Genomic DNA, 26,746 nt, shown 5'->3' with positions numbered 1-26,746 from the left:
TAGACATCTCAAAGACAAATTGTCCCAAGAAAATTTTCAACTTCTCCCCACTTCCTATCCCCTGAACAAATAATGAACAAACAAACCTGTTCATACCCCTCTACCTACCTCGGTGACTAGCACAGCATCTATGCAAATGCTGAAACTACAAATCTAGGGCTCATCTTAAGACTTTTTGAATATGCTACCACCAGAATAAGCTTTCTAGAATGTCAACCCGACCATAGTGATTCTACTAGTTCAGTAGGTTCTCATTACCTGTAATAAACAGTCCAAGCTCTGTAACACGTTGACCAAGGCCTATTCAGCCTCCTCTCTGGCACCTTTACTTGTCTTCTGGTGATCTGTGATCCAGCCATTCTACTTGCCATTTCTGAAATGTATACCAGGCTCTCCCAAGAAGCTTTGGGGCCTAGTAAATGTCCTCCCCTTTCAGCCTCACCTTCCCTCTCTCCCAATACTATCCCTCTCTACCCTGTGAAGTGTTACTCAGCTTCAAAAACTCAGCTCAAGAACATTCTCCTGTGTGAATTTTTCCCTGAGGCACATACATGTACAAATGCTCCCCAGGTTTTGTTAGGTGTGTCCCTTCTCTATTCACACTGAGCTGTGTAGACGTATTATATAAAAGCATTTATTGAGTATAATAATTATTAGTATACAGCTGTCCCCACCCCCATACTGCGTTTCTTGAAAGTAGCTACAGCTTCTCATTTGGAATCCCAGCATTTAACAGTGACAGTTTCATTGGAGGTGCTCTACAAGTTTTTTTTTTTTAATTAAAAAAAAATTTTTTTTAATGACTATATATTTGGATCAGCCACAGATACCTGGGAATATTCCTAGATATCTGATTGGAAGAAAGTATGACTTGAGTCCCTATGGCAAAGTTCCTTTCCTTGGGAATTGGGACTGCTCCTTGATCCAGTTTATAGGCAGTTTCTTGCAACTTATTTCAGTACTTCCCTTTCCTTTGAACTGATATTCAAGTCTTGCCATTCAAGAATTTATTGTCAACTCTCTGCTTCTAGAAGTATAAACCTGTGGGTAAAATGTTTAATTGCTCATTTAGGAATATGGATTTAGCTGGCTTTAGATTTCATAAAGATTCATAGACGGATACCCCTAAGGATGAGTTTCTTAGTCTTAATCCAAGCATGTAAGAACTTTCTACTAGAGAGTCTATCCAGTCCAATATAATAATATACTGTAACTTTCTTTAATTTGTGGAATATTCTTTCTAAAAAGATATAAAATTTATTATAATTTTAATATACCTTTTGGCGATAGAAGCTGAGGTTTAGGGGTTTCCTGTGGAGTATTCGTTATCGAGTACTTTCTTTTGGGTAATCAATAAACCCGGTAGCAGAGCAAAAGCTGACTCCAAATCCTGTTTTCTTTCTTTAAGAACTTGTCTCTGTTGCTCTTTATTCATGGGTACTCAAATAATTCAAAGGCAAGATGGAACTAGTTCTTATGATCATCTGACTTATTCTCTCAAACATGACTCTTCCTTTAATGCTTATTTTTCATATATGTTTATCCATATTTTTCAACTGTTTTAGTGAAGGCAACCAATATAAGGTCGCTCTGCTCACTCTGCAAAGTTTTCTCAGAACAGAAAAAAAAAAAAAAAAGAGTTGGGCTTTTGGTGCTTTTGGCAATTTTATTCTAACACAAGTAGCACCCAGACTGTAATTCTGATAAGTATTTCAGTTCTTTCCTGAAAAATTAAATTCACAAAACAATTGATTATCAGTTATAAATGGCAAAAACACCATCTGGTTTTTGAAATTGGTTAAATCCATGTAGCAAGGGGGGAAAATGTTGGAACTTGGAGTTGGCGAGAAGTTCTAGTCCATGGAGCAGAAAATGACGAGCTTTACTATGAGAAAGCCAGAGTAGTCATAACTTGTACTTAGCGGTTGCGGGAATTTGATACGTTCTTCACATGTTCCATATGTTAAAGCACTTGGCAAGATCTTTAGTGTGAAAGAGCTGGGGGTGGGAGAGGAGTATGGCTAGTGGAGGGAGTAGCAAGGGCTTAATCCTAAATTCTCAGTGCTGGTGCTTCCCATTTGAGACCCAGTGCTCACAGTGTCCCATGACTCAGTTTCTTTACCTGGGAAACGGAATGGGCAAGTTCCTCTACCTTATGGCATAGGCAGCATTTTTGTGTGTGTGGAAATTTCTAAAGCTATTTAGATTTCTCTGGTGAGGTAAGTCATACAGCATTAGCATTTCCTAAAGAAATGTCCCAAGTTGTTCTTTGCCAACTGGAAATTTGAGTAGGTGTTCATTTGATGTGCCAAGAGAATGAAGGGAGATGAAAACACTCCACATCTTCCAACGTCCCATACTGTGTTCTGAGTGTGGGAGGATTGGGGCCTGGCTAAATAATCTTGGAGATTCAGCTTCATAAGGAATGCTTTTCCTTAGGAGTATACTGCAATCCTGTTATTTAAAAAAATGTTCTGAGTTGCTGGCATATTTTCACTTTATGTTAAAAATGTAGCTATCATTTGCTTATCATTTATGCATTGTAATGTGAAATTAATTCACTTGCTCAACAAGTATCTGTTGAGGCACAGTATAGCATAGTGGTTAATTGCATGGGCTCTGTCTACAATTTAGAAACTGTGGTCTTAGGGCAATTGCTTAATCTTTCTAACCATGTTTAAAGACTACAAAGTGGAGATAATAATAGTGCCTACCTTTGGGATTGCTCCACGGATTAAATGAGGTGATGCATGCAAAGTACTTGGTAAGAGCTCAGTAAATGCTATATTAGCAGTAATAATACTAATTTTTAATATTACTATGTGTCAGTTTCTGTTCTAGGGTTCTTAGTATACAGGATCTTACTTATAGTTTCCAAATCACTTTCAGCATCCATATGACCTCAGATTTTTATCCTGAGTGGGGGGGGGGACCTCTGCTTTGCAATTGGTCTGTTTCAGATAGCATCACTTTTGGAGGTGATAAGAATTCACAGGATTTTGCAGACTGGGCATTACTCTAGCCACCATGTGGTGATGGCCTCCTGCCTCCTCCAGAGCTATTTGCCGCTGAGCTTTCCTGAGCTCTGGAGGACAGCCTGCAGTTCATGTATCAGGGCCTGTAATTATAGAGCAGAATATCCAGAGCTGTGAAGACGGGGCAGTCTGAGAATTAGTTTATGCATAATGGATAATAGTAGGCTGTTTTAAAGTGTAACTCATTTGGTGGGTTGGCAGATCTTTATTTATTTATTTATTATTTTCTTATAGAGGGCTAGGGAAGTCATTTGGTGTAGAGCCTCTAGACTATAGCTCAGGATTCAGCAATTTACATTCAGTAATCTCTTGGTCATTTAGCCATAGATAATTTGTCATGGTTTGTTTTAGCTGTTGTGATATTGATATTTATTATGCAAATTGTATTTCCTACATCTTATTGTTCTGCATTCTATGAATACTTAAATTATTATAAACCTTTACACTTAATATGGCTCGTCCTTCAATTTGATGCTTGAGCAACAGAGGGTCAGAGCACACACGATCTTCTAGAAGGGAAGAAAATAAGTAATTAAAAAGCAGACAAACAAGAGAGCCGGCTGCCTGGTTGAAAAGAAAGCAAAGGCAATTTCTGGGAGGGAGAGCGAGCGAGTCCCGAGAAACAAGTCGCTTCAAGTAGGAGAGCCTCTTTTAGAGACCAGCTAAATTCAGAGCACCTGTTGGTCCCCAGCCACTTGAGAAAATGGGAGGGGCTGGGGGCCTAGAGGAGGGGGGGGGGGGGGGGAGAGGGTTTGAGCCCCGGGGAAGGAATAGATTTTGTTCAGTTTTGGTATGAGTAACCTTAAATGTATGATATTAGATATGCCCGAGTATAAACCAAGGAGACCCTCAGCAAGCTGGGGGAGCCTGAGCTGGCCCTCCTCGATCCTGAGAATCTACCGCAAAGACGCCGACTCCAACAGCCCAGAACCCGACTCCGCGATTCCTTTCTCCCCAACTATGCCCGCGTCTGCCGCTAGGTTGTTGAGCGGGCTCTCCCGCTCCGCCGGACGTGCAGAGCACGCATGCACTTTTCCCAGATTGTTTTGTCAATCCGGGGACCTGCATTCTCACTCTCCACTCCCGAACAGCCCCCGTTTCCCAAAGATCTCTTCCTTCCGTACAAGGTGAATGACGGAAATTTGCTACGCCTGGTGTCCTGGCCAGGTGCACTCGGTGCAGAGAGGAGAGGAGGCTCCTAGAGAGGTTCTGCAGGAACCGATCTGATACAGCGATTGCTATAAACATTCCTAAGAAAGGTGTACAGGAAGTTAGACCCGCCCCCTGGAGCCCGAGCCTCCACACTCCCGGCGCGCGGGAGAACACTTTTCCTTGATCCAGGGGAAGCAAGAACGAATCTTTAACATAAATATATTTGCATACGCCCCTCCCCTTGGCCCCGCCCCTAGGTGGCGCGGGCGCGACGGCGAACTCCAGCGCCAGGGGGCGGGGTGGGGGAGGAGGCGAGCCCGCGGAGAGCGGGGTTGGGCTCGCCGCGCTGTGATTGGTCTGCCAGGACTCCGCCTCCAGCGCATGTCATTAGCATCTCATTAGTTGTCCGCTCGGGCTCCGGAGGAAGCCACGGCCGCCAGTCTGAGGCAGGTGCCCGACATGGCGAGTGCTGTGCTGCCGAGCGGATCCCAGTGCGCGGCGGCGGCGGCGGTGGCGGCGGCGGCGGCGCCTCCCGGGCTCCGGCTCCGGCTCCTGCTGTTGCTCCTCTCCGCCGCGGCACTGATCCCCACAGGTAGGTGTGGGCTCTGGCGGGCTGGCCCCCTGAATCTCTTCAGGCACCCCAGGAGCAGTAGCCGCGGAGGGGGGGACCGTTTCCATGACAACCTTCTCCCACTTCCTAAATCCGAAGCGGAGGGAGTGTGGAGAGGAAACTCGCGGGTGAGATGGAAGGGAGCGAGGGAATCCGTGATTCCGCCTCGCTGGCCCAGCGGGGTATGGACGAAGCCCTCAGGGGCGCCGCACCCACGCCTCTCCTTCCCAGCCGGGCGCGGGGTGTGGAGTGAGGACGGGGGCTGGGGTGCTAGAGAATATGGGGGAAGGGGATGTACCGGCCGGCCATCGCCCGCACCTCCCGAACTCGCTGTGGTCCCCCTAACTTGCAGGTCCTCCCTTCTGCCAGGGCCGCCCGTTTGCCCCCGCCCCCCAGTGCTCATCCCCCGAAGCCCCCCAAGGCCGGCCCCCAGCCGCCCTCGGCTGGTTCCTCACCGGTCCCCAGGACCTCCCTGGACTTGGCGGACCTCTCCGCGGCTGCCCGCGCTCTGCCTTTCCGCCCGCTCCCGCGTCCTGCCCGCCTCTGGTGTTGCCCTCCAGCCCGGGGTCGCAGCCCCTCGGCTGCGGGTCTCCCTGGCCGAGCTCCAGGCGGGGAAAGTTCCGCGGGCCCGGGCCCGCGCGGGGGGGCGGCTGTTGTCACCGCCTCTGCGGGAACGAGCCGGGAGCCCGCAGCCTGCCCGCTCCGCCGCGTCCTCCGGCCCGCGCGCGGCCCCCCCCCCTTTTCCAGGCTTCCCGACCTTTTCGGGCGGCCCGAGGCGGGTGGAGGGAGCGTTGGCGGCCTCCGCGGCCCGGCGGGGACCCGCGGGCCTGCGGGCGCCCCCGGGGCTGGCGCGCGGGCCGGGGAATGCGCCCGCGGGCGGCTGTGCACGCCCGGCGCCCTGCCCCGAGCCGCGGCGCGCGGGGAGGGAGCACGCCGTGCGGCTGCCCGTGTGCCGGGCGCGTTGGCGCGGTTGGGAAAGAAGAGGGCAGTGTTTGCTTTTGCTAACAAAAGGGAGCCCGAGCTCTGCCCCGGCGCGGAGGCCGGCCGGGCTGCGCCCTGCCTCCCTTCCCGCCGCCTCGCCGCGCCGGCCGCCGCGCCGCGTCCCCGCGCCCCTGGCCGCCCGCTGCGGGCTCCGGGCGGGGAGCCGGAACCGAGCGGCCCCGGGCTGCGGGAGGCGGGGAGAGGTGCAGGGGGGCTGCAGCAGGGCTCTGCGCCTGCAAAGCCCCTCCTTGCAGCGCGGGTGCAACAAGTGGCGGAGCCGAGCGAGAGCTCGGCCCCCCCACCTGCGGAGTCCCCCGGCCGCACGGCCGCAGCCCCAGGGCCACCCAGCCTCCGCGAGGGCGCCTCTCCGCTTGGGCTGTGCCTTTTGTTTACACGCTAGAGGACACACAGTTATGTAAACACCGCAGGAGACACGCCGTAGGAAATGGGGATTCTGCGGGGTGCGAGCTTTGGGGCGTTGGGTTGCTTGCCGCCCCCCAGCCTGGGCTCGCAGGGGAGCTAGGTTGGGGGAACCTATTGGAGCTGCAGAGGGGTGGACATCGGGCGGCAGCTTCAGTTCCAAAGCTGGGGATTTTTTCTTCCCTGCCACTGTCAGCCTCTGGATGTTTATGTGATTTTCCTCTGTGAATTCTTAATTTATGAGTTACGAGATAATTGGCCTCAGCCGATGCCGATGTGGTTACAACTTCATTTCGGGTGATGTCTCTGACTGGATGGGTTCAATAAAATCTTCCCGAAAGAGATCCCTCGTGCTGCTGCATTGTAAAAAGCGCCAGTGTCAGTTAAACGTGAGCGTGAGTAAAGGCTCGATAACTGGCGCATAATAGAGGCAACAATAGACTTGTATTGGCCACCGAAAGGCAGGGGGGTGGGGAAGGCTGCCTGGGGATCCTGCCTTTCGACTGAAAACCGGAGCCGTGCAATGCCGTTCGGCAGCGGAGTAGGATTAGATGATCCTCCGCTGTCAAGCCTGCTCATTGAAGGCCCCGGGTAGTAGCAACTGTACTATATTTGTCACTGTCTCGCGGTAAGAAGTTGTCTTCCGGGCGAGGGATCTGTGCTGACTTAGGAAGGAGCGGTCTGGAACTCAACTGTGCATGTCAGAGCTACAGGAAAATTCTGTTGCCAGTTACCATGGAAGCAGCTTCTTGCTCTTTGTGTTCAAATTAGAAAGTAATTGGGTTTGATTTGTAGTGAGGGGGTGAGTTTCTTGAAATGTTTTTTTTTTTTCCTTCCTTAATGCATTGTGTGTGTGGTGGTTTGTGTGTGTGTGTGGGGGGGGGGGGGGTGTCTTGCGGGGCTTTTGGCCCAGCTGCGGGTTCTAGGCTGGGGCGGGGACGGTGGTGGATACATTTCAGGTGGGCATCGAGGGACTTTTCTACCGCAGTCGTCTTAGTTTAAGCTTTTGTAGAGGCCTCTAGTTCCCACTCCGAGCCTTAGAGAAACCTGTTGGTGCTGCCTTCTAACTTCATTAGGCTTGTTTCATTTACATCCTTGCTGGGAAAGAGAACTAGGGCCGTTGTGCAATTGGATCCTGGTTCTATTCTCTGCTGTAACTGACGCCTTCCAGCCCCTGCAGAAAATCTCCACTCATCCTTTTGGGCTTTTGGGTGAAATGGATGTTAATGAAATGCAGCTAACATGGGGTTATACCCCACAGTCTCATTCAAGCGGGTTATGTTTTAGGTGCATGCATGATGTTATTTTCTGTTTTCCATCTGAGTGAACTAATGGCTGATCACCTCCCTCTTACCTTTTTCAAGATTAGAGAGGATGGCTGATGGTGGGGGTTTGGTGGTGGTGGGAAGCGGGATAGGGGTGGGGGGCTGAGTTTTGCTTGTCCTGGCCTGTTGGGGCTTGCCTACCCGGGATAGGGACTTCACAAAAGTGCCGCCCTCGCTATTGTTTCTATTCCCTACATCAAATTGAATAGCCGCAGGAGGGACTTGGACTTGCACTTGTCTGTGATAGCTTTGATAAAATATCCCTCATTAATGCCACTTTATATTTACAGTGTGTCACTAGAGACTCACAAGGCTTCATTTAGTGACTTGTGTGACGAGACAGGCTTGCATTATTTGCCTGGGACATTTTGGAGGAACAAGAGACCCATTGAGCCATCTTTTGAAATGAACAAATACGAAAAAGGGGGGAATAAAAGAGCAGGCAGTTCTCTGGAACAAAGAGCTTTATTCATATGGATGTTGTACATGCTTTATCCCGTTTTCCCCAATGGCCCTCCTGGTAAAGGGGAGTGGGACCGGGAAGAAGCCAACAGGCAAGACACTTTCGCTTCCTCCCTCACTTCCTGATTTCTTGTTCTTATCGGAGTTGGTCCTGACTCACTGCCTGCTCATCTCTCTTCACTCCCTCTCAAATCCCAGAAGGTAATGGGTTCTTGGGTCTAGAGGGGAGATTTTGATCCTTTCTCCCAGCTCTGAATTTCAGCAGAAGAAAGTGCTAGCTACCTGTTGAGATTGATGGTCATTGGCATGTATATGGGTTGAAGGGAAAGAGATGTCACTCTTCTATGACACATGTCAAAAAGTGGTTGATAGGGAATGTCAGATTGGTAAGATGTCTTGCAATTATAATATTAGCCTTACTATTTCAATTTTTTAAAAAATGCTGTGAAAACTAGAATCCAAAATTTTCATTATCATTAATGTTACTCTTGGAGTTTTTAGCGATTTTTACCCACACCTGGTACATTTTATCCTCATGCATAAGTGAATTTTTATTATTCCTTGACCTACATTGCTAAATGATTTTCAGGCTTTAAAAAATTGATAATATTGCTATGAATAGAAACTGTCTCATTCTCATTGGGTTTCTGTATGTGACATTTTATATGCCTTATCCACCACTTAGAATTTGCATTTTTCAAGAATTGTTTTGTGTTTTTGATTTTTTTTTTAAACAAAAGATCTATTTTTACGTGAGGGAATCTGTTAAATTGGGCCAAACTAATCAATGATATGATATGGATGGAAATTTACCAGCATGCAAAGAAAATTTATAGGAGATAAAACCAAAGGATCCAAATGCTACGTATCTTTCTTGGGAAGAATAGTACTGACCATTATGCTGGGCATTTTAAACTGAAAATCCAGCATAGAAAGGAGAAATCACACAGCGACATCTGTTGCGGAATTGAAAATTTGCTTCTTTGAGTTGGAAGCAATTAGTCCCATAAAAGCATCCAGTAGTACCAGTTTAGTGTGTGTGTATACTGATGGAAATAGGTGTGTATACTTATATATGCTAATTATACAAATGCTCATCCATATACAATATTCATATCCATATTTAAAAGTATTTAGTAGAAAATATAATGTCTTTATTTCTTAAAACCGTGGGGTTTTCAAAAGGAGAAGGATATTAGAAATCATCTGGGGAAATCCCATTATTTTGACGTGAGGCAGCCAAAGCCCAGAAAGGGAAGGATCTTGCTCACAGTTGAACCGAGGCTAAGTTAGCTACAGATCCTGGGTGGGGAGCGGGTCCCTTGATGTCCAGCCAGTGAACTTTGTGTTCCGCCTCCCAGCAGAGATGCCCGGTCAGGAATATGGACCATGGGTAGACGATGTCTTGGCTAGGAATATTTTGTATTCTGAAGGTAGCAAGATTAATTGTAGCTCTAGGTAATAAACCCATGGATCAGAGGAGTGACCTCTCGGAAGAAAGGACCAATTCTTGGTAAGGTTGTCTTTGGTGTTGACAAATGATTCTGAAACCTCTGGACTTTATTTGGCAGCCACAACCTGAATGTCTTCCAAAATACCTTCAGAAGGGAGAGCTCTGGATTTGTATTGCTGTAATAAGTCAGAAACAGGAAAACTATGCTTCAGGAGACAGTTTAGATTTTTAAGATTTTATTTTTGTATGATGACTTATTTTTACACTGGTTATGTCCTTTTTCCCCCCATTCTATTGGGGAAATTTTCAAATAACTTCAAAAGTAGAGAGAATGTTGTAATTAACCCTGGTAAAGTGCCAATTACCCAGCGTCAAAACTTAGCAACCCATGGTCAATCTCCCCCCATTTCCCCCAGATTATTTTAAACAAATCTTGGACATGTTATCATTTTATCCATAATTGCTTTAGAAGGGATTTCTGTGACTTGGTCCCTCTCCCCGCACTCACCCACCTCCGTAATCACAGTATCAATATTTGAATGTACATTCTCAATTGGATATACAGAATTTTTTCCTACCCTTGCTTTACTGCGGAAGGTAGTGTTGAAGTGGTGTTGCATTGGGGAAAAGCAAAGAGAAACCAGAGCATAATTATGGGCTGCACCGAGGAGACTTTTTAGTGTGGTCTGGTTTATTTTGAGCAGTTTTGTTTGGATCGGATAAGATGAGTTTTATTGTTGTGTAAATATGGTTGTGTAAATATGCAGTAATTGTAGCTAATCCCTCAACTGTGGCATGCCTTGGAAAGCACCCTAGTGAGAGTGGCCATTTCCAGTTGTTCCCATAATGAATACCCTCTATCTGAGGACTTAGTTTGGAGAGGCTTATTTTAGTTTGATGGCTGTGAGGTACCTCCTTCGTATATTTATCTTTAAATGTTTCCATGATATAAGTGCCTTTGCATTTTGTGACTATATGGCTGAAAAGAAAAATCTCTTTTCGCGTTTCTAACTGGCTAAGTACTAATTGCAGCCTGTATTCTGTAACTGAAGTGATTACAAAATACTTTCTTGGTGTGGTAAACCCATACAACAAGCTGTAAGTATTCTGGCTTTATTTTCATGGGATGGCGGTGTGGGTGGTAGGGAGAGAAAAGGTTACTACCTTTATTTCTAAATAATTGCTCCATTGATTTAAAATATGAATTTTTAATTTCAGCTAGAAATGTTGGATTGTTTTAATCTCTGATTTCTTTGGTCTCTCTGGAAATACATTGGCTCTACTTTCCAAGGTTTGTGTGAAATGTGAGGGTGTGTGCGTTTTTTTTTAAAGAGGCTCTTTCTCGAATGTTGTATTTAATGTGGACTATAAATCTGAAGCGTTTGGTTTTTTGGTTTTCAGCCAAACAAGTAATTATACATCAGATGGTTCTGAGGGGGCTGAGTGGTGGTCCCGGCCAGGTAAAAACCCACCTCCCGCACCCCTCCTGAGCTGGCTACCTCACAAGAAATCACACAGGAATGCCCACATTCATGGTTTGGGGAGTGCCACCAAAATCGAATAAAAAACCTTTGTTTGGAAACCCTCAATGAAGGAAGGAACCCACTGGAATGTTTGTAATTACAAGTGGCACCTCCTTGTTTAAATTTCAGAAGCCACAGTTTCTTTTTGAGATTTAAATTGCAGGCTCCAGCCAGCAGCTGCTGTTGTGGTTAATGGGCAGTTTCTCTTTGAAGATCTTCCAGTGCTGGTTCTCAAAAGCTTTGGTATAGTTGGCCTTGAACTAGGGTTAGAAAAAAGGGCGACATAGCCATTTCTATACACGTACAGCAAAAGCGATGTGTGGCCTTTATTATTACTCAAAAGAGAAACTTGGAGGTAAGAGTGAGAGAAAGCAAGCTCTAAGAAAACCGTTATGACTGACAGGTGTCTTGAATGCAGTGATAATCTTTCAGGAGATGTGGGGTGGGGGAAATTTTTTTTTCTTTTCTTTTAGGAGATGTTTGACTGGAATATAGTTATTTGACCCAACATTTTGATCTAGCTATTTCAGAAATGTTAACTAGACTTGAAATGAAAGTGCTGTGCTATATATTTAAATGCTACTCAGTGTTTGAAGTTGATATTCCAGTGACATGGACTTTTAAAAAATGTCTAGAATGAGAATCTCGTTGTCTTCCTTGGGAAGATAGGCGCCTGAATTCCTGGTCAGCTGCCTGACTCTGGACTGCACTGTCAAGCTGGAATTAAGTTTTGAGGTTCCCCACAGGGGTGGGCATGGGATAGGGAAGATGAGGGAAATCTGCCAGCTTTTCGACTTTCCACTTTCACCTGCAAACAAAGTATTCACCAAGCCCTTATCTCCTATTGTCTATGCTGTATCTCCACTTGGCTAGGATTAACCAAAAAGTTACATGTCAAAAATGGAAACTTTCATCTTTTTGCCATAGGTATGGACTTTTCCCAAAGTCTGCCTGATGGTAAATGACATTGATATCAGCTAGATCTCCAGGGCCCCTACATTTGGAGTCATTTTTATCCCTCTTAGCTCTTGCTCTTGGGCTGAAAGAGAATGGTGCTGATTGCTTCTCCATGACATTCTCTAACCGACCACATCTTCTCTAAACTGGACTTTTCTAGCAGAAACTTCCTAGTAAATTCCCTTCCACCCCAACCTCTGCTAGTCAGACAAAGCTCCAGTCTACACACCACAGTTCTAATTCAGTTCTTGACATGATCGTGACACTTCCCTTTCAGAAACCTAATCCTAAATTCTTGCTTGTGTCAAATTCAGATTCCGTACTGCTTTGTCTCTAGGTTTGTCCTTCCTCATTTACTCCCTCATGCTCTCTCTAATTGCCCTCATTTCTTATTACTTTTCAGCCCAATCCTGATGGGACTGGAAGACTGATGCTTCTCCAGTGAAACTGAGGAAGAAAGTGTTCCACCGATCAGCCTTCAGCTGGTTGCCATTGCATAGAACTGCTCTTTCATCTGTTTTCCTCTTAACAGTCTGTCTTGGTTTATAGGTATAGGATGGCTGATTCTCCTTTCCCACCTTGGGAATAAATACCTTCCCTTTGCATCTTTCAGCTTAACTGCCACACACTTATCTAAAATAGGCCCCAACAAAGACATTTCTTTTTTATGCTTTGCAGGTATATAGATAAATACATTTCTTTACACTAAGCAAAATGTATAGGTATTATGGCCATTGTTTTAATGAAAAATTTAAACTTTAAAATGCTGAAAATATATTGTGCCTATTCGGTAGTCCATGCTTGAATATTGGAGTTTCTTGGGGCTTGAAGATAGCATAATTGACCTAAATTACAAGCTGACAAAGTAGGACTTTGAGACAAAAAAAAATTCAGTCCTTTAGAAGTAGAAAGAGTCCAAGTCATAGGGCCTGGTCTGGAGCTGCTGACTTGTCATAAATTAAGTTAGCATCTCTGAAGGTGACCCACAAGATGACCAAGTTCAAGTGCTCATCCAGTTATTAAGAAGCACTACCTAGGGAATTGGATGGGAAGTGGTTGAAAACCCAGGACTTCATTACTAATGTCTTAAAACGTCTTTGATTTTGGGAGCAGTACTTCCTAACCAAACACAGTCACCACCACTACCATCATGGCAGGCCTATGAATTTGGCAGCATTTTGGTTGATAAGATAGAAGATAAATTGTCAGTGACTTCAAAAAACATGAGACCTTCGTTTCTCAGTCTAACCGCTAAACCTGTTATCTTAAGGATTGTTTCAAAGCATTTATATGGTAGTACTATCTGATGCTGGTCCTCCCATATTTTTTTCCTTGTCTGGCATCCTTCCCCTGTAGAGTTCAGTTCTTGTTAGCAGAAGGTTATGCAGGATAATACAGTGATAGAAAAACTTGATCATCATGGACTATTTTAGAACAGTCATGAGGAAAAGGTTGTATGTCATAGGTGGTATGTATTTGGCTTTTTGCTGAACGTGCCTGAGATAAACCAAGCCACCTAGAGGGTTACAAGTCATCAGCTTGAGTCTCTTTTCTGAAGAAAAAAAGAGCATTTCTTCATTTCTCTTGCAGAAACCTTATTTAAACAACGAAAACTTCAAAGATAGGGAGAGGAAAAAAAACAAGTTAATTTAGTACTAAATTACTGCTCAAATGGTTTTATCTCTTAAAAGGTTCAAGGAGAGATTAGCTTAAATAACACTGAATTTCACTTTTCCTTATGCATATCTTTCAAGCACACATCATTGTGAAAAGGGCTCTATCCGTTTCCTTTAGTTCTGTTAGTTATCACATGAACCTTGGTTGCTGCTCATTTCCCTTTTCTGAAGCAAATCTCTCCATCTCTGGACCAGATTGGCACAAGGGACACCCAGTTTAGGTTACAGAATGGTAAATTCTAGTGCTTTACTCACAAGTTAAATACAGCAACCCCCAAACAAAAAAAAATCCTAACAAAAACAAAAACAAAACAAAAAAAAACCCCTACTACCTTACATGATGTCAAACATAAAATAAGATCAAATATATGAACATATTGGGAAGGAATTAATTTATTCAAATATATAGGGCTTTTATTAAAACAGCTTCCACAGACTTCTTAAGGGTGTTATGTCTCTGGCTGTTCTTAATAGTAATTGCTATTGTATATCCCTCTTGAATTTGGGAATACTGAAAAATATGCCAAAAGGGTTAATTCAGGTTATGAAACTGAAGAACAAAGTGGCAATAAGATTCCACCTGGGGTTCAATGTTTTTGGAAGTAATGGAATCATCCAGTCACCTTGGAGAAACTGACAATAATTACAATCTTAAATTGCTAGGCCTTTTAACCCAGAATGACCTTTCTCTTACTCAGCCTCCTATATTTAATACACTGTATTAATTAAAGAAATGGTACTTATTTAGTTACATGTAAAGTAATTGTTAGAAAAATGAGTATTGAAAAATATTTTTAATTTGAGCATCTATTGTTATACCAGGCACTGTGTATTTGGGTAGGATCATCCCTGTCTTCCAGGAGGTTACAATCATTACTTTTTTTTTAACCATCTATTTTTTTCTCAACTTCTTTTATAAAAATTTCAAAACCACATGAAAGTTGAAGAAAATAATGAATTCTTTTATGCCCCTTACCCAAAATCATCAACTATTAACCTTCTGCCCCTTTGCTTTATATCTTCTATTTTTTTGGAACCATAGGAAAGCAAGTTGCAGTCACATATCTCCTAAGAATGAGGGAATTTTCTTATGTACCCTTAATACCATTACCACATTCAAGAAATTTAACTTAGGTTGAGTAATATTATCTAACATCTAGTGCATATTCAGATTTACTCACTTGTCCCATCAGTGTTCTCTGTATGTTTCTTTGTTCTCCCTGATCCCGAATCCATCAGAGATGACACAATGGATTTGGTTTTCAAGTCCCTAGTCTCCTTTAAATCTGGAATCCTTCACCATTTTTGGAGGGGCAGGGGAGTCTTTCATGGCATTGACATTTTAAGGAGTCCAGACCTGTTATTTGTAGGATGTGCCACAGTTCTACAGATTGTATGACCATTTCCCCATTAATTCAGATGAAACATGTCTGGCAAGAACACTGTATAACGGATGTTGCCACCATCTTGTAGCATTATATTAGGAGGTTTACTCTTATCACTGGTGATGGTAAGGTTGATACCTTGGTTAAGGATATAGATTTAGTCACTTAATTAGGTGATATCTATAGATTCTCCACTTTTGACCCTTTGTAATTAATAAGTTATTTGTGGATATTTCGAGACTGAAGATCTTATTCTCTAACAGTGTTTCTCTAATGGATCTAATAGCATTGATAGACTGAATCAAATGTTATACATTGAAGATTACAAAATTGTGATTATCTGATTCTCCCCTTCCTCTGCATTGAATAGAGGCATTCTTGTATAAAGAACTTCCCTACCCCTTCCTTTTTTTTGAAAATCACTGCTGACTCATAGTTTTTAATTCAGCATGATATATTTCATTACCATCAGATTTGGCCAGTGGGACCCCCTGCAGACTAGCTTCTGTAGCCTTTTGACAAATCCCATTAATTTTTAAGCCCTTTCTTATTTTATATCACAAGAAGATGCCTAAGCTTCCTCATAGTATTTTCCCTGCCACACACCTGGAATGAGCTATTCCTCCAAGGACTCTGGCTCCTTTAACTGGGACATTAGTATTTAGATACTCATTGTATCTCATTGATACTGATTTGTTATTATTTCTAGACTTTTTCATTGGACAGAAGTAGTATGTAATGTATAATACATATATATGTATACATGTATATAACACTATTTTTAGTTGGACATTTAAATCATGAATTCATACTGATAACCTTCAGTTCCAGTCTAACGCAGGGTCTTTGAACTCCATCTCTTGTTCCTTATTTTTGTTCCTTTTCCTGTGGTGAGAACCCTGGTCTCAGCAACATCAATATCCTACAATTAATGCAAAAGAATTTTGGAATTACTCCGCCAAGACCATTATAGACAAAAAAGCTTACCACATAAAGTTCAAGATTTACTTACTGTTCTTTTTGTCCTTAAAATAGATCCCACTCAGGGTAGAAAGCCAGAGTACTATGTTTACAGTTTCACAAATTAATTCCTTTGTGTGTGTGTGCTTGGTTATGCTATCAATTAGATATACAGATTCTGTTTGTATTTAATTTTAGTTTTTTTTTCTATCCTTGTTGATTTAATTTTTTGAATATGTGGTTCATTAACATGACTCAAAAAATCACGTAAAAAGTCTCACTCGCTTCCCTATATTTTTTACCCCATTCCCACCTGTCTTCCCATAATAGCCAATTTCATTTGCTGCTTTTAGGTTTCTTTTTGAAAAAAATAAGCAAAACCATGCATACATACATTCTTGATTTAAATGGGCAGTTTTGTTCTTTAAAAAAATTTTTTTTCACACTTTTCCACAAATTGTGTTAACATATACCTGTGCTTTGTCTCTGTATTGGATAAATCCTGGGTTTTCACATTTCTTTTAATAAGTTGTGGCATCATCTGGCTTTATTTTACTTTAGAAATCTCTTCCCCCCCCCGCACCCCCTTCAAATTCTCTTCCATTTTCTTCATTCCAGGTAACATTTGGGTAGTGGGAAGAATTCTTGTATATAATTTAAAAATTTTAACTCACCACATTACTTACAAGAAAATCAGGACCGTCTCCTTCCATGTAATACAATGTATGTATCTCTAATATTTAATAACCATACCTTACCTTGCTATAAATCAGTCATCATTTACCCTTTTCCTCATCCAATAAGTTGCCAAATCTGTGTTAAGTCCTGATGCCCTGGTGCTTCCTCCTTTTGTACTGAGGTTGCACTTTATATTAGAAGGTGCACAGCTGAGACTTCTTCTGCTTCTAAACCTCATTCCATGTTCTAAAATTGTCTGTTGGCATTTCAGTCTGGAGGTCCCACAGTTATCTCAAGTAATATTAACTTCAAAATAGCAACTAGCATTTCTTTAGTGCCTTTATTCATGGTCTCATTTAATTCCATCACCCTGTAAATGAGTACCGTTTTTGCTTCATTTTACAGCTGAGAGGATAGGTATCTTATCCAAGAGATAGAATTAGTAAATGGCAGAACCAGGATCTGAACCAAGTCTTTAAACACTTAACTCTATTTTCCTAAAATTCACTGTGTTTAAAACTGAACTTAACAACCTTTCTCCCCAGACCTCTCTCTATCCTGTATTTCCTATCCTGATGAAAGGTACCAGCATCTATGAAATGAGTTAAATAAATCTGGGCGTCATTTTGGAGTAATCCCACCTTCCCTCTCTTCCCCTCCTCTAATATTTACTAAGTCCTACTTGTCTCTCGGGTTACTCCTATCCATTTCACTCTCCATTGTCTTAGTTTACCTTGCTCCACATTTTACAGATGAGGAAGGTAGACTTAAACTGGTATAACATCCTTTTTTTAAAAAAAAATTAATTTATTTCTCCCCACCTGTCTAGTTTGTGCTTGCAGTGTCTGTTGGGTTTCCTTGTTTCTTTAGAAGGCACCAGGAACTGAACCCGGGACCTCTGATATGGGAGGGAGGTGCCTAATTGCTTGAGCCACCTCCATTCCCTGCTTTCTTATGTCTCTCATTGTGTTTTCCTTCTTGTATCTCTCGTGCATCATCCTGTTGCGTCAGCTTCCTGTGCCTGCCTGTCATGTCAGCTTTCTGTCTTGCTCCTCCTCTTTAGGAAGCACCGGGAATCTCTGCTTCCTGCTTTGTTTTGTCTCTCATTATGTTTTTCTTCTTGTGTTTCTTGTTGTGTCAGCCTGCCATGCCTGCCTATCACACCAGCATGCTGTCTTCTTTAAGAGGCACTGGGAACTGAACCATGTGGTAGTGGGAACTCGATTGCTTGAGCCACATACACTTCTGGTAATAACCCTTTAATTGGTCCATTGACCTCTATTCTTATCTCTTGTAATGCATCCCTAACACTACTTCTAGAAGGATCTTTCTAAAACACACATCAGATTGCCACTCTTGTTCTTAAAATCTTTAAATGTTTTTTTGACACCCTAAAGATGAAGGATGGGCATAGCCTGCAGTGCTCTTCATTGCCTGGCTCCCATCTTCCTTGCCAGCTCTGCATGGTGTTCTTGCTTTAGGGACAACTGCAGGAAATGCATTCTAGATGCACCATGCTCTCGTGCCTCTCTGCTTTTTATATGTTACCTCCTGCTGAAGCCTCCTCTTCTTTGTGGCTGACTCCTACATATCATTTGAGGTTCAGCTCAAGCACCAATTCTTCAAGAAAAGTTCCATGACCTCTTAGGCTGGTTATGGTGGCTCTTCTTTGTGTTGCTCTTTTGTGCTTCCCTAAGGGCCTGTGCTGATTTATCTCCCTCCTTCGCAATCATCCTTCTCTGAGCTGCTCTGCACTTCCCTCTCTATACCCCATACACATTTTGTGTTTGTCTAAGTTGTTTCCACCAGCAGCAGTGTGCCATCCTCTTACCTTCCATTTTGGTGTGTCTAAAGCCTATGCATGCTTTAAAAGTCCAAATCCAGTGCTTCTTTCCAGTTTGAATACAGTGTTTTTCTTTAAACTTCATTACAATTTCTCTCACCATTCCATGACAATTATATTTTTACCTTATAGTATGTTGACATGTGTCTCTGTTTACATGCATCCTCTGCAGGAGAGACTATGTCTTATTCATTTTTGTATCCTTAACAGCATAAAGGACAAGGCCTTACACATAGCATATGTTTAATAAACATTCTTTGAAGCAACGAATCATTTAGGAATTAAGTATGCATTGCTCATGAAACCATTTCTAACTGTACCAGCATAAGTGTGAACAGGGAACATGCACTTAATTCAGTCTTGAAGACCAGTGCCAGAATGAATCTCCCCCAAGGTTGTGGGATGCACAATCTGATTTTCAGTGTGTCTATGCTCTCCATTTCATTTGTTATGAATACTGTTAGTTGGGCATAGAGTTTGCACTAGGACTTATTGTTTATGAATTCAGTTTAGTGGTTGCCTTATTATCAGCTTTTAGAGCTGTAAGTCTCAGTAGAAGTTGTTTGTTCTCTCATGATGGATGAAGAACTGTCAACATGCCTGACTTGTAGCCTGAAGGACTGACTTCTGGTGTGTTAGCTCATACTTGGTTGTTAGGCAATCATAGGAAGGATTTAGACTACCAGCTCAGATAAGAGAACCTGTTTCCATTTATTTAATCTTTCGACAGTCCTGGGATGGCTGGACTTTGAGTCATTGCTGAGGCCCTATCGACACTTCAGAGTTGAAGCAACAAACCAAGAAATGTATCTGTGAGGCTGCCTGCTCCTCTTTACCTCTGCTTTCATGAGTCTTGTCTTAAAACTGATATATTGTCAGAAGCGGCATGGTGAACATAGGGAAATTTAAACCAAAATTTAAACCTCAGGGTAATAGTTTTCCTTGTACAGTAATAAAGATATATGTGGAGTCAGCGGCTACAGAATCAAAAAATAGATCACAGTAATCAGATCAAACATGGGAAATAGCTTGTTGCTATGTTTTCTGAAAAATGAGATGGGTAAGGCAGCCTGTTTTGTGGAGATGTTTCCACTATTTGTTTCACTTTATAGTTTGTGCTAAATAAGACATGGACAAAATTAAGCTGACAACAGATCTGGGTTTCAAACAGATTTCTTTTTGTTGTTTTGTGTTTTTTTTTTTTTAAGATTTATTTATTTCTCTCCCCTCCCCCCCCCCCCCCACCCTGGTTGTCTGTTCTCTGTGTCTATTTGCTGCGTCTTCTTTGTCCACTTCTGGTGTTGTCAGCGGCACGGGAATCTGTGTTTCTTTTTGTTGCGTCATCTTGTTGTGTCAGCTCTCCGTGTGTGCGGCACCATTCCTGGGCAGGCTGCACTTTCTTTCGCGCTGGGCGGCTCCCCTTACGGGGCACATTCCTTGCGCGTGGGGCTCCCCTATGCGGGGGACACCCCTGCATGGCAGGGCACTCCTTGCGCACATTAGCACTGTGCATGGGCCAGCTCCACACTGGTCAAGGAGGCCCAGGGTTTGAACCGCGGACCTCCCAGGTGGTAGACGGACGCCCTAACCACTGGGCCAAGTCTGCCGCCTCTTAGGGTTTTACGTGGAGATTTTGTGTGCAGGCAGAGAGAGGGAGGGAGAGAGAGAATGTTTGCTCACTTTACCTTTTAATTTAGGAGAGAAGTTTGGAGTTTGTTCTTTTCTGTGAATATAAGAGGTGGAACCCACTCTAACCGGAGTTTATTGCTGTAATATTTTTTAAATGCATTTGTGACAGTGATATATCTCTGACCTTGTAAAGACATTTCTGAGGGGAGGGGGTGGTAAGCTCTTTTTCTCACTGTCACAAGTGATGCCTACTCAATAACTCTAACTTCTTGACAGGCTTGGGAGGGGGAGGAGGCCCTATCATAACTTGTTTTTATGGCTTATTTCTAAAGTGTTCCCTTTATATTCACATCCATCCATTTAAACTTCTCTTTGCCCTGCCTAAGGCATGCATCCAGCCTACTCTGTGTTTGGTGCTTTAAATGCTTTGAATTATGGAGACTCATAGTATTTTATTGATGCTTCCCTTGTAGCTATATAGCTCTATATTGTCTTAGGTTACACAGCTTGCATTTCTTACGCGTTGTGTGTGGGTTATTTCAATTAGTTGAAGTTTGGCGAGGAGTAGCATGTCTTCCTTGATTTCTGTCATTGCTGTATTTGGTAGATGTTTTTTCAAGGCTTGCATTCTGAAGACATCAGTCCAGTTAGAGGTATTAAACCCTTTCTTTTCAGCATCACTCTTGGTAAATATATCTTTATCATTGTGACCTACTGCCAAGTAAATAATGATCTAATGGTAATATTCAGGAAAAATTATATCTTTGAAATAAAAATTTTGTCAGTGTGTTAATGTTTAGTATATGATTGTTATTATCCAAGAAGAAGAAAGATTAGTTAATCAATTTCTTCTAGAATTAGGTGGCTAATGCTTCAAGCATCCTATTTAAAAACAATTGCTTCTAGGTCCTGTCAGCAGGATTGCTTATTTCATTATTCTGGTCATTTGCATGAAAACAAGTTGAAACCTCATTCAGTTTTCTTTTCTTCCTGAAATGTTATTCTTCAAGCATTATATTCATTCGTGCAGTAGCATAAATCAGATCTAGAAAGTTAGAATTCCAGGCTAAGGTAGTAGCAGAATTTTTCTTCACCTTTTTAAACCAAAAATGATCTCTCATTTTCACATTACTTTACCTATGATTACATCTTTTTATCCTTATTTCATAAGGTGAGTGCATACAAAGTTATGCTTTAATAGACTATTTTTTAAGGTTCTAGGATTTTTAAAAATGAGGTCATCACCTTTAAGATTTTGACCTGAACTTTTCATGAACCAAAGGAGCAAGAAAAGGATAGATTAAAAAATAAAAAAGATGAATATATAATCTACTTATAATGGAATAACTGATCAGAGTTAAATTCATTTTGTAACATTTATCTGGTGCTAGTTCCCAAAGCACTCTATCTACATTTCAACAGGAGTAGTTCCACTTGCATATATTAGGTCTGCCCATCATATTTCCTCTGGAGAAAAAAAAAGTTGCATTCTTTTCATAAGGCTTTGAAAACCTCTGGTCTAAACCCAACGAGTCCTTCCGGTATTTACTGAGGAGAATCAAGCCCAGTTTCCTAAGGGAGCACAACAGGCTGAGGCCAAAACCCGAGCCCAACAAGAAATGCTCATTTGCCTGGCTTTTCCTTCCCACCTCTGGGCCCTGGCAGGCGTGGCTCTGGTTACAGCAGATGAATGGAGAAGGAGCCAAGATGGCAGATCCCAGTCATCTCTGTCTTTCCATCAGATTGGGTCAAAAGGAGGTGACTGGCAGGAGATTGTGGTTGCTAGAAGGCTTTTCAAATGTAGCATTTAAATGAGATCTTGAAAACATGGAGAAAACTTCTACCGATAAAGAGATGAGAAGGAAGGGCATCCCAGGTTGAGGAAGAACTGTGGAATAAAGGTAGGAATGCTAGAATGGTGAGTGATGGGGCTAGAGAAAGATAGCATGGGGCCAGATTGTGGAAAAAGTGAATGCCTCCTTTAGATGTAATTCAGGAGGTAATATGGGAACTTGGGTAGGTTCTTTTGAAAAGTGAAGTAACATCAGAATGGCTCTTTAGGAATGTGAATCAGGCAGTGGTTTGTGGTTTGATTAGAAATGGAGGGATTGGTTAGGGGTGTAAAAATTCAGGTAGGATTTAAGGAGAACTTGAACTAGGGCAGGGGATGAGAAATGAGAGAATTGATTAGATTGGGTGGCTGGCTAGATAATGGGGATTGAGGGAAAATTAATATTCTAATTAACAGAATTTAAAAATCAATGTAGTGCGTTTTAGTAAGGGAAGACAGCGAGCTTGAATATATTAACTTTGAGCTACAGTTGGAATATCTAGGTGAAAAATGACCAGAAGGCAGTTGGAAATGTGGTACTAGAGTTTAGGAGAGAAGTTGGGAATAGAGCTAGAGATACAGACTTTTTTCTATTTCTTCCCTTCTTTCCTCCCAACCTTCCTCCCTCGTTCCCTTCCTTTTCTTAGCATCTACTCAGTGCCAGATACTGCAATCATTAGAATAAGACAATGTCATTTTCCTAAAGTAACTTAAGAACTAGTGGGAGAGACCTTGGTGGATTTTAAAACAGTGGTAAAGTGCTATGAAAAAATGTCTCTGCACCGCAACAGAAGTTCTCTCTTTTGTCTTCTCACTTTCTGTGAGAGGGTGATTAAGGGATGAGTACTTCACCCAGCCAGGGGAGTCAAGACAGACTTTCTAGACAGAGATACAGATTTGAACATTACCTGCAAAGAAGTGATAGCTTGTGTTCTGCATCATGCATTTATTCAGCTACTTACTTCACACACCTCGACTGAAATGACTAATATGTGCCTAACATTGTACTAGGCGCCAGGGCTAGGACAGGAGTATGTGAGAGATCCTGAGTGTTTTTATGGGGCACGTTAAGGAGCCTGAGATGAAAACCAGGAAGGACTAGTCGGAGGATGGGAAATGGTCCTGTGCAAGAAGGAGGGAGTAGTTAGTGGGGAAGGGCAGGGTTGATGTGGGGTGGAAGTCTGTCAAGCTGAGGTGCTGAAGAACCATTGAAGGGGTAGAGGTTGTCTTGGAAGTGCATGTACTCTGGGAAGGAAGTTAGGTAAGCAAATGATTTTGACTTAAGTGAGGTAGCCAGTTACACAGCTAGGATGTGGCACCAGAGCCAGATTCCAGGATTTTGGATTTCCAAGTTCTTATTGCAGTATACCACTATGCCAAATTGTGACTTTACCACGGTATAGGGAACTATGGCGAGCCTGTCTAGCCTATCCATATTACTTAAAATGTTGCCTAATAAAGATTCTTGAGGTTGTGCTATTGGATAAAAAGCAAATTAATGAACCTCACAACTGTCCTTGTCTCTCATGTAATGAATGACAGCTTTGGCAGGCCTGAGCGGGGAGGGAAGAATAGAGAGGAGCTGTTTTTCTGGAATGAACTTCTTTGAAAATCACCAACCAGAGAACAAAAACAAGTCCTAGTGCAGCACAGGGAGCAACTGGCGGGATGGCAGGAGGAATCTAGGTCAGCTTAACGGCAGTTCCTAGTTTTTAGGGAGATTAATTTTTGCTACCCTGCTTTTCCACATGCTGTGCAAAGTCCAGAAAGACTGTGTAGAGTTCCTTAGCACATATTAGTCAGCAGGGAGTCAGAAATTAAATTGATGTGTGGGAGCCTTTTGATTTACAGTTGAGTAGTGAGAGTGTAGTTCAGGCCTATTACAGCAGCATGCTGAGGTGTAGTCTGCATTTCCTTAACTCTTCCGAGTCAATGTTACATCCTTGTGGAATATTTGTATGTTACCTTCAGAAGATGACTGGTCTTCTCTTATAGGTAGGATGGTCAGGAAGTAGTTCAGGTCAGCAGTTGGGCTCTGAAGCTTGGGGCTGGCTAGTCTAGCATCCTTTCTTCAGCCATGCTTCTCTGGTGCTATCGGGTAGAACTTTAATGTAATGATGGAAATGTTCTATATCTGCGCTGGCCAATACCGTAGGCACTAGTCACCTATTTTGCTAGTGCAACTAAGGAACTGAATTTTAAATTTTATTTAATTAACTTAAATCTAAACCACAGGTGGCTCATGGCTACCATATTGGATGGCATAACTCTAGGCTAAAACAATTAAAAAGCCAAATTCTCATGTTCAGCAATAGCATTAACTGATGAGAGGAGGTTGAATGAGGAGTTGAGTAAGAGAATTGACATTCACTTAGTAGGTTTGCTTTGACACTTAGACTGAGCTATCATGGGCATTTAGCATTTTTCTCTACTTTTCTCTTGCTTTTCCTGTCTAAAAACTTCTGGAATATCTTAATTGTTCTTTTGTCATTTGAAGAATTATCCCTTTTGGCCTTAGAGGGGGTATAGCTCATCTAGAGCACAGATTAATAGCTCCAGCTTTGTCCTTAGGAAGCTAAATCTTGAAGGTTGCCATTATATGACTTTACTGCCGCATGCCAATTCACATTGTTATCTTTTTTCCCCCTTTTTGGTGATGCTGAAAGTGAGTGAAATGAGAAAAAAACATTATTCATTTTAAATAGTTTTCACTGCCAGGTTAATGTGACTCTTAAGCAGAGCTTCATGAGGTCTGGCCATAGGAACTGCTTTTAACTTGATTTAAAGTTCTTAAACATTCTGAATTGCTTCACCTAATCTTTTTATACTGAACGTACAATTTCCTGGCTCTTTTTTATTTTCAAATCCGTAACTGACAGCTGCTCAACACTTCATTCAAATAGTTTTAAGAGTTTTAGAGAAAAGTTGGGACAGACTGGATTTACTGACATCAGTTGGGTTGAGATATTGTGGATTTAAAGATGATAGAGGAGAAAGAAAAATATGAAGTAATTATTGCATGTTCACTGCTTGCCCAGTGACAGTGATTTGAAGCCTAATAACAAAACCAAGAGGTAGCTGAAGAAGAACATGTACATTAACTTTCAGCTCTTTTTTTTTTTTTTTTTCTAGGTACCTGGGGCCAGGGAATGAACCTGGGACCTCATGTATGGGAAGCTGGCACTCAACCATTGAGCCATATTGGCTTCCCTAAGTTGGTTTTTTCATTTGTGTTTCTTGTTGCTTGTTTTTGGTTTTTTTGGAGGCACTGGGAACTGAACCTGGGTCCTCCCACGTGGGAGGCAGAAGCTTAATCACTTGAGCCACATTTGCTCCCAACTTTCAAATCTTAATGTAAGGAATGAATATTCCTTTTGGGAACAGAATTTTCACATGGTCCCTTTTGTTTTTATTACATTTCAATAATATCAATACATAGAAATGCTTATATACCCAAACTTACTCCTTTTTTTTGATGTACATCTCAAAGATTCTATGAGAGTGTAACCTTGCGGAAGGACCTCTTTGTGGGTTACATGATGTCTGGTACATAGCAAATATTTCTCCAGAGAAACAGCTCTATTATAAGGTCTTCTACCTTTTTTTCCAATAACAAATGGCATTTCAGAGCTGTCTGCTGTCCATCCCTGGTCCATGGATTTTCTGTCATATGGCAGTGTACATGGTGGCTTCCCCTGGCTTCTCTCAATTCTCTTGACTTCCAGCTTCTTCCCATGGCTTTCGCTGTGTGTCTGGACTTCATTCTGCTTATAAAGGATTTCCATAATAGGATCAGGACCCATTCTGATTAAGTTGGGCCACACCTTAACTGAAGTAACTTCACCAGAAGGTCCTGTTTTTAATGGGTTCACATTCATGGGAATGGATTAAGTTTAAGAACATGTTTTTCTGGGGTTCATAGATCCATATCACCACAGAGATAGCCAGAGAGGTGGTATTAGAGGAGCTCTTCCAGGTAGAGAGAGATAACATGGGGAAAGATATGGAAGCATAAGAAGCATGGTAGATTCTGGGAACTGCAAATAGTTAGATATGACTGGGGAAAAAGTCTTTGTGAGGGCCTCAGAAGCTGAGGAAAGTATGAAGGAGTCGTATCATGAGACCAACTTGGTAATGATGAGGACGTTGAGAATGTTGTAGGGGGTGGTGGGGGTGGAGTGGGGAGAATCAGATTGACCATATGTGGAATGGATTGGGAAGAGTAGAGACCAGGCCTAGGAAGAGCATTTAGGTGAGATTATGAGGCTTTAGCTAAGGTACTGGCTATGCAATCTGAGAGTAAATTGGTTTCAAAGTATATTTAAGAGGCAGAGTTTCATGACAATGAAGGAGTGAGAAGAGAAGGATGGGTCTAGCTTAATGATCAGAACCTGGCTTGGCCAGCTTGGTGGGCGATAGGTTCATTAATGAGATAGGGAGTTTAGAAAGTGAACAGGTGTGCGGTGATGGGCTTGGTTTTGAACTTGTGGGTTTGAAGCATATCCAGGTGGAACTACCTAGCAGCACTTGACAGCACTTGTTTGGATTATAGTCATTGAAGAGTCTCCTAAGGAGAATGTATACACTGGGTAAAAGGACAAAGAGGAGCTAAGGACAGAACCTCGGGGAATATCAACATTTAGGGGTAGGCTGAAGATGAATTAGGAATGAAGAAGGAGCTGTCAGATTTTGTAGAAAACCAGGAAAGGTCTTTTATCTTGGAAACTCAGTTTGCTAAAACTAACTCCTGGGAGCAAAATACCAGAAATGGGTTGGTTTTTATAAAGGGAATTTATTAGGGTAAAATCTTATGGTTCTGAAGCTGT

General features: G+C 42.5%; 1 protein-coding gene across 6 annotated transcripts in view; it reads left to right on the top strand.

The window, feature by feature from the left end:
• The first annotated feature begins 4,604 nt into the window (after positions 1-4,604).
• The window catches only part of CADM1 (cell adhesion molecule 1), a 330,101-nt gene continuing 307,959 nt past the window's right edge, over positions 4,605-26,746 (top strand). For 2 of the 6 annotated variants that reach the window (XM_004465984.3, XM_023591011.2), the window contains exon 1: positions 4,612-4,779. In XM_004465984.3, coding sequence (XP_004466041.1) covers positions 4,647-4,779 — 133 coding nt within the window. In that variant the 5' untranslated portion in view covers positions 4,612-4,646. Of the gene's footprint in view, positions 4,780-26,746 lie in introns of all 6 variants that reach the window. The other 4 variants (XM_004465982.3, XM_004465981.3, XM_004465980.3 and 1 more) reach the window with 4 other exon arrangements.

This window comes from Dasypus novemcinctus, chromosome 27, assembly GCF_030445035.2.
Source record: "Dasypus novemcinctus isolate mDasNov1 chromosome 27, mDasNov1.1.hap2, whole genome shotgun sequence".
NCBI classification, from domain to species: Eukaryota; Metazoa; Chordata; class Mammalia; order Cingulata; family Dasypodidae; genus Dasypus; species Dasypus novemcinctus.
Note: the sequence above shows the minus strand (reverse complement) of the source record. Positions and strands in the feature narration are given on the sequence as shown.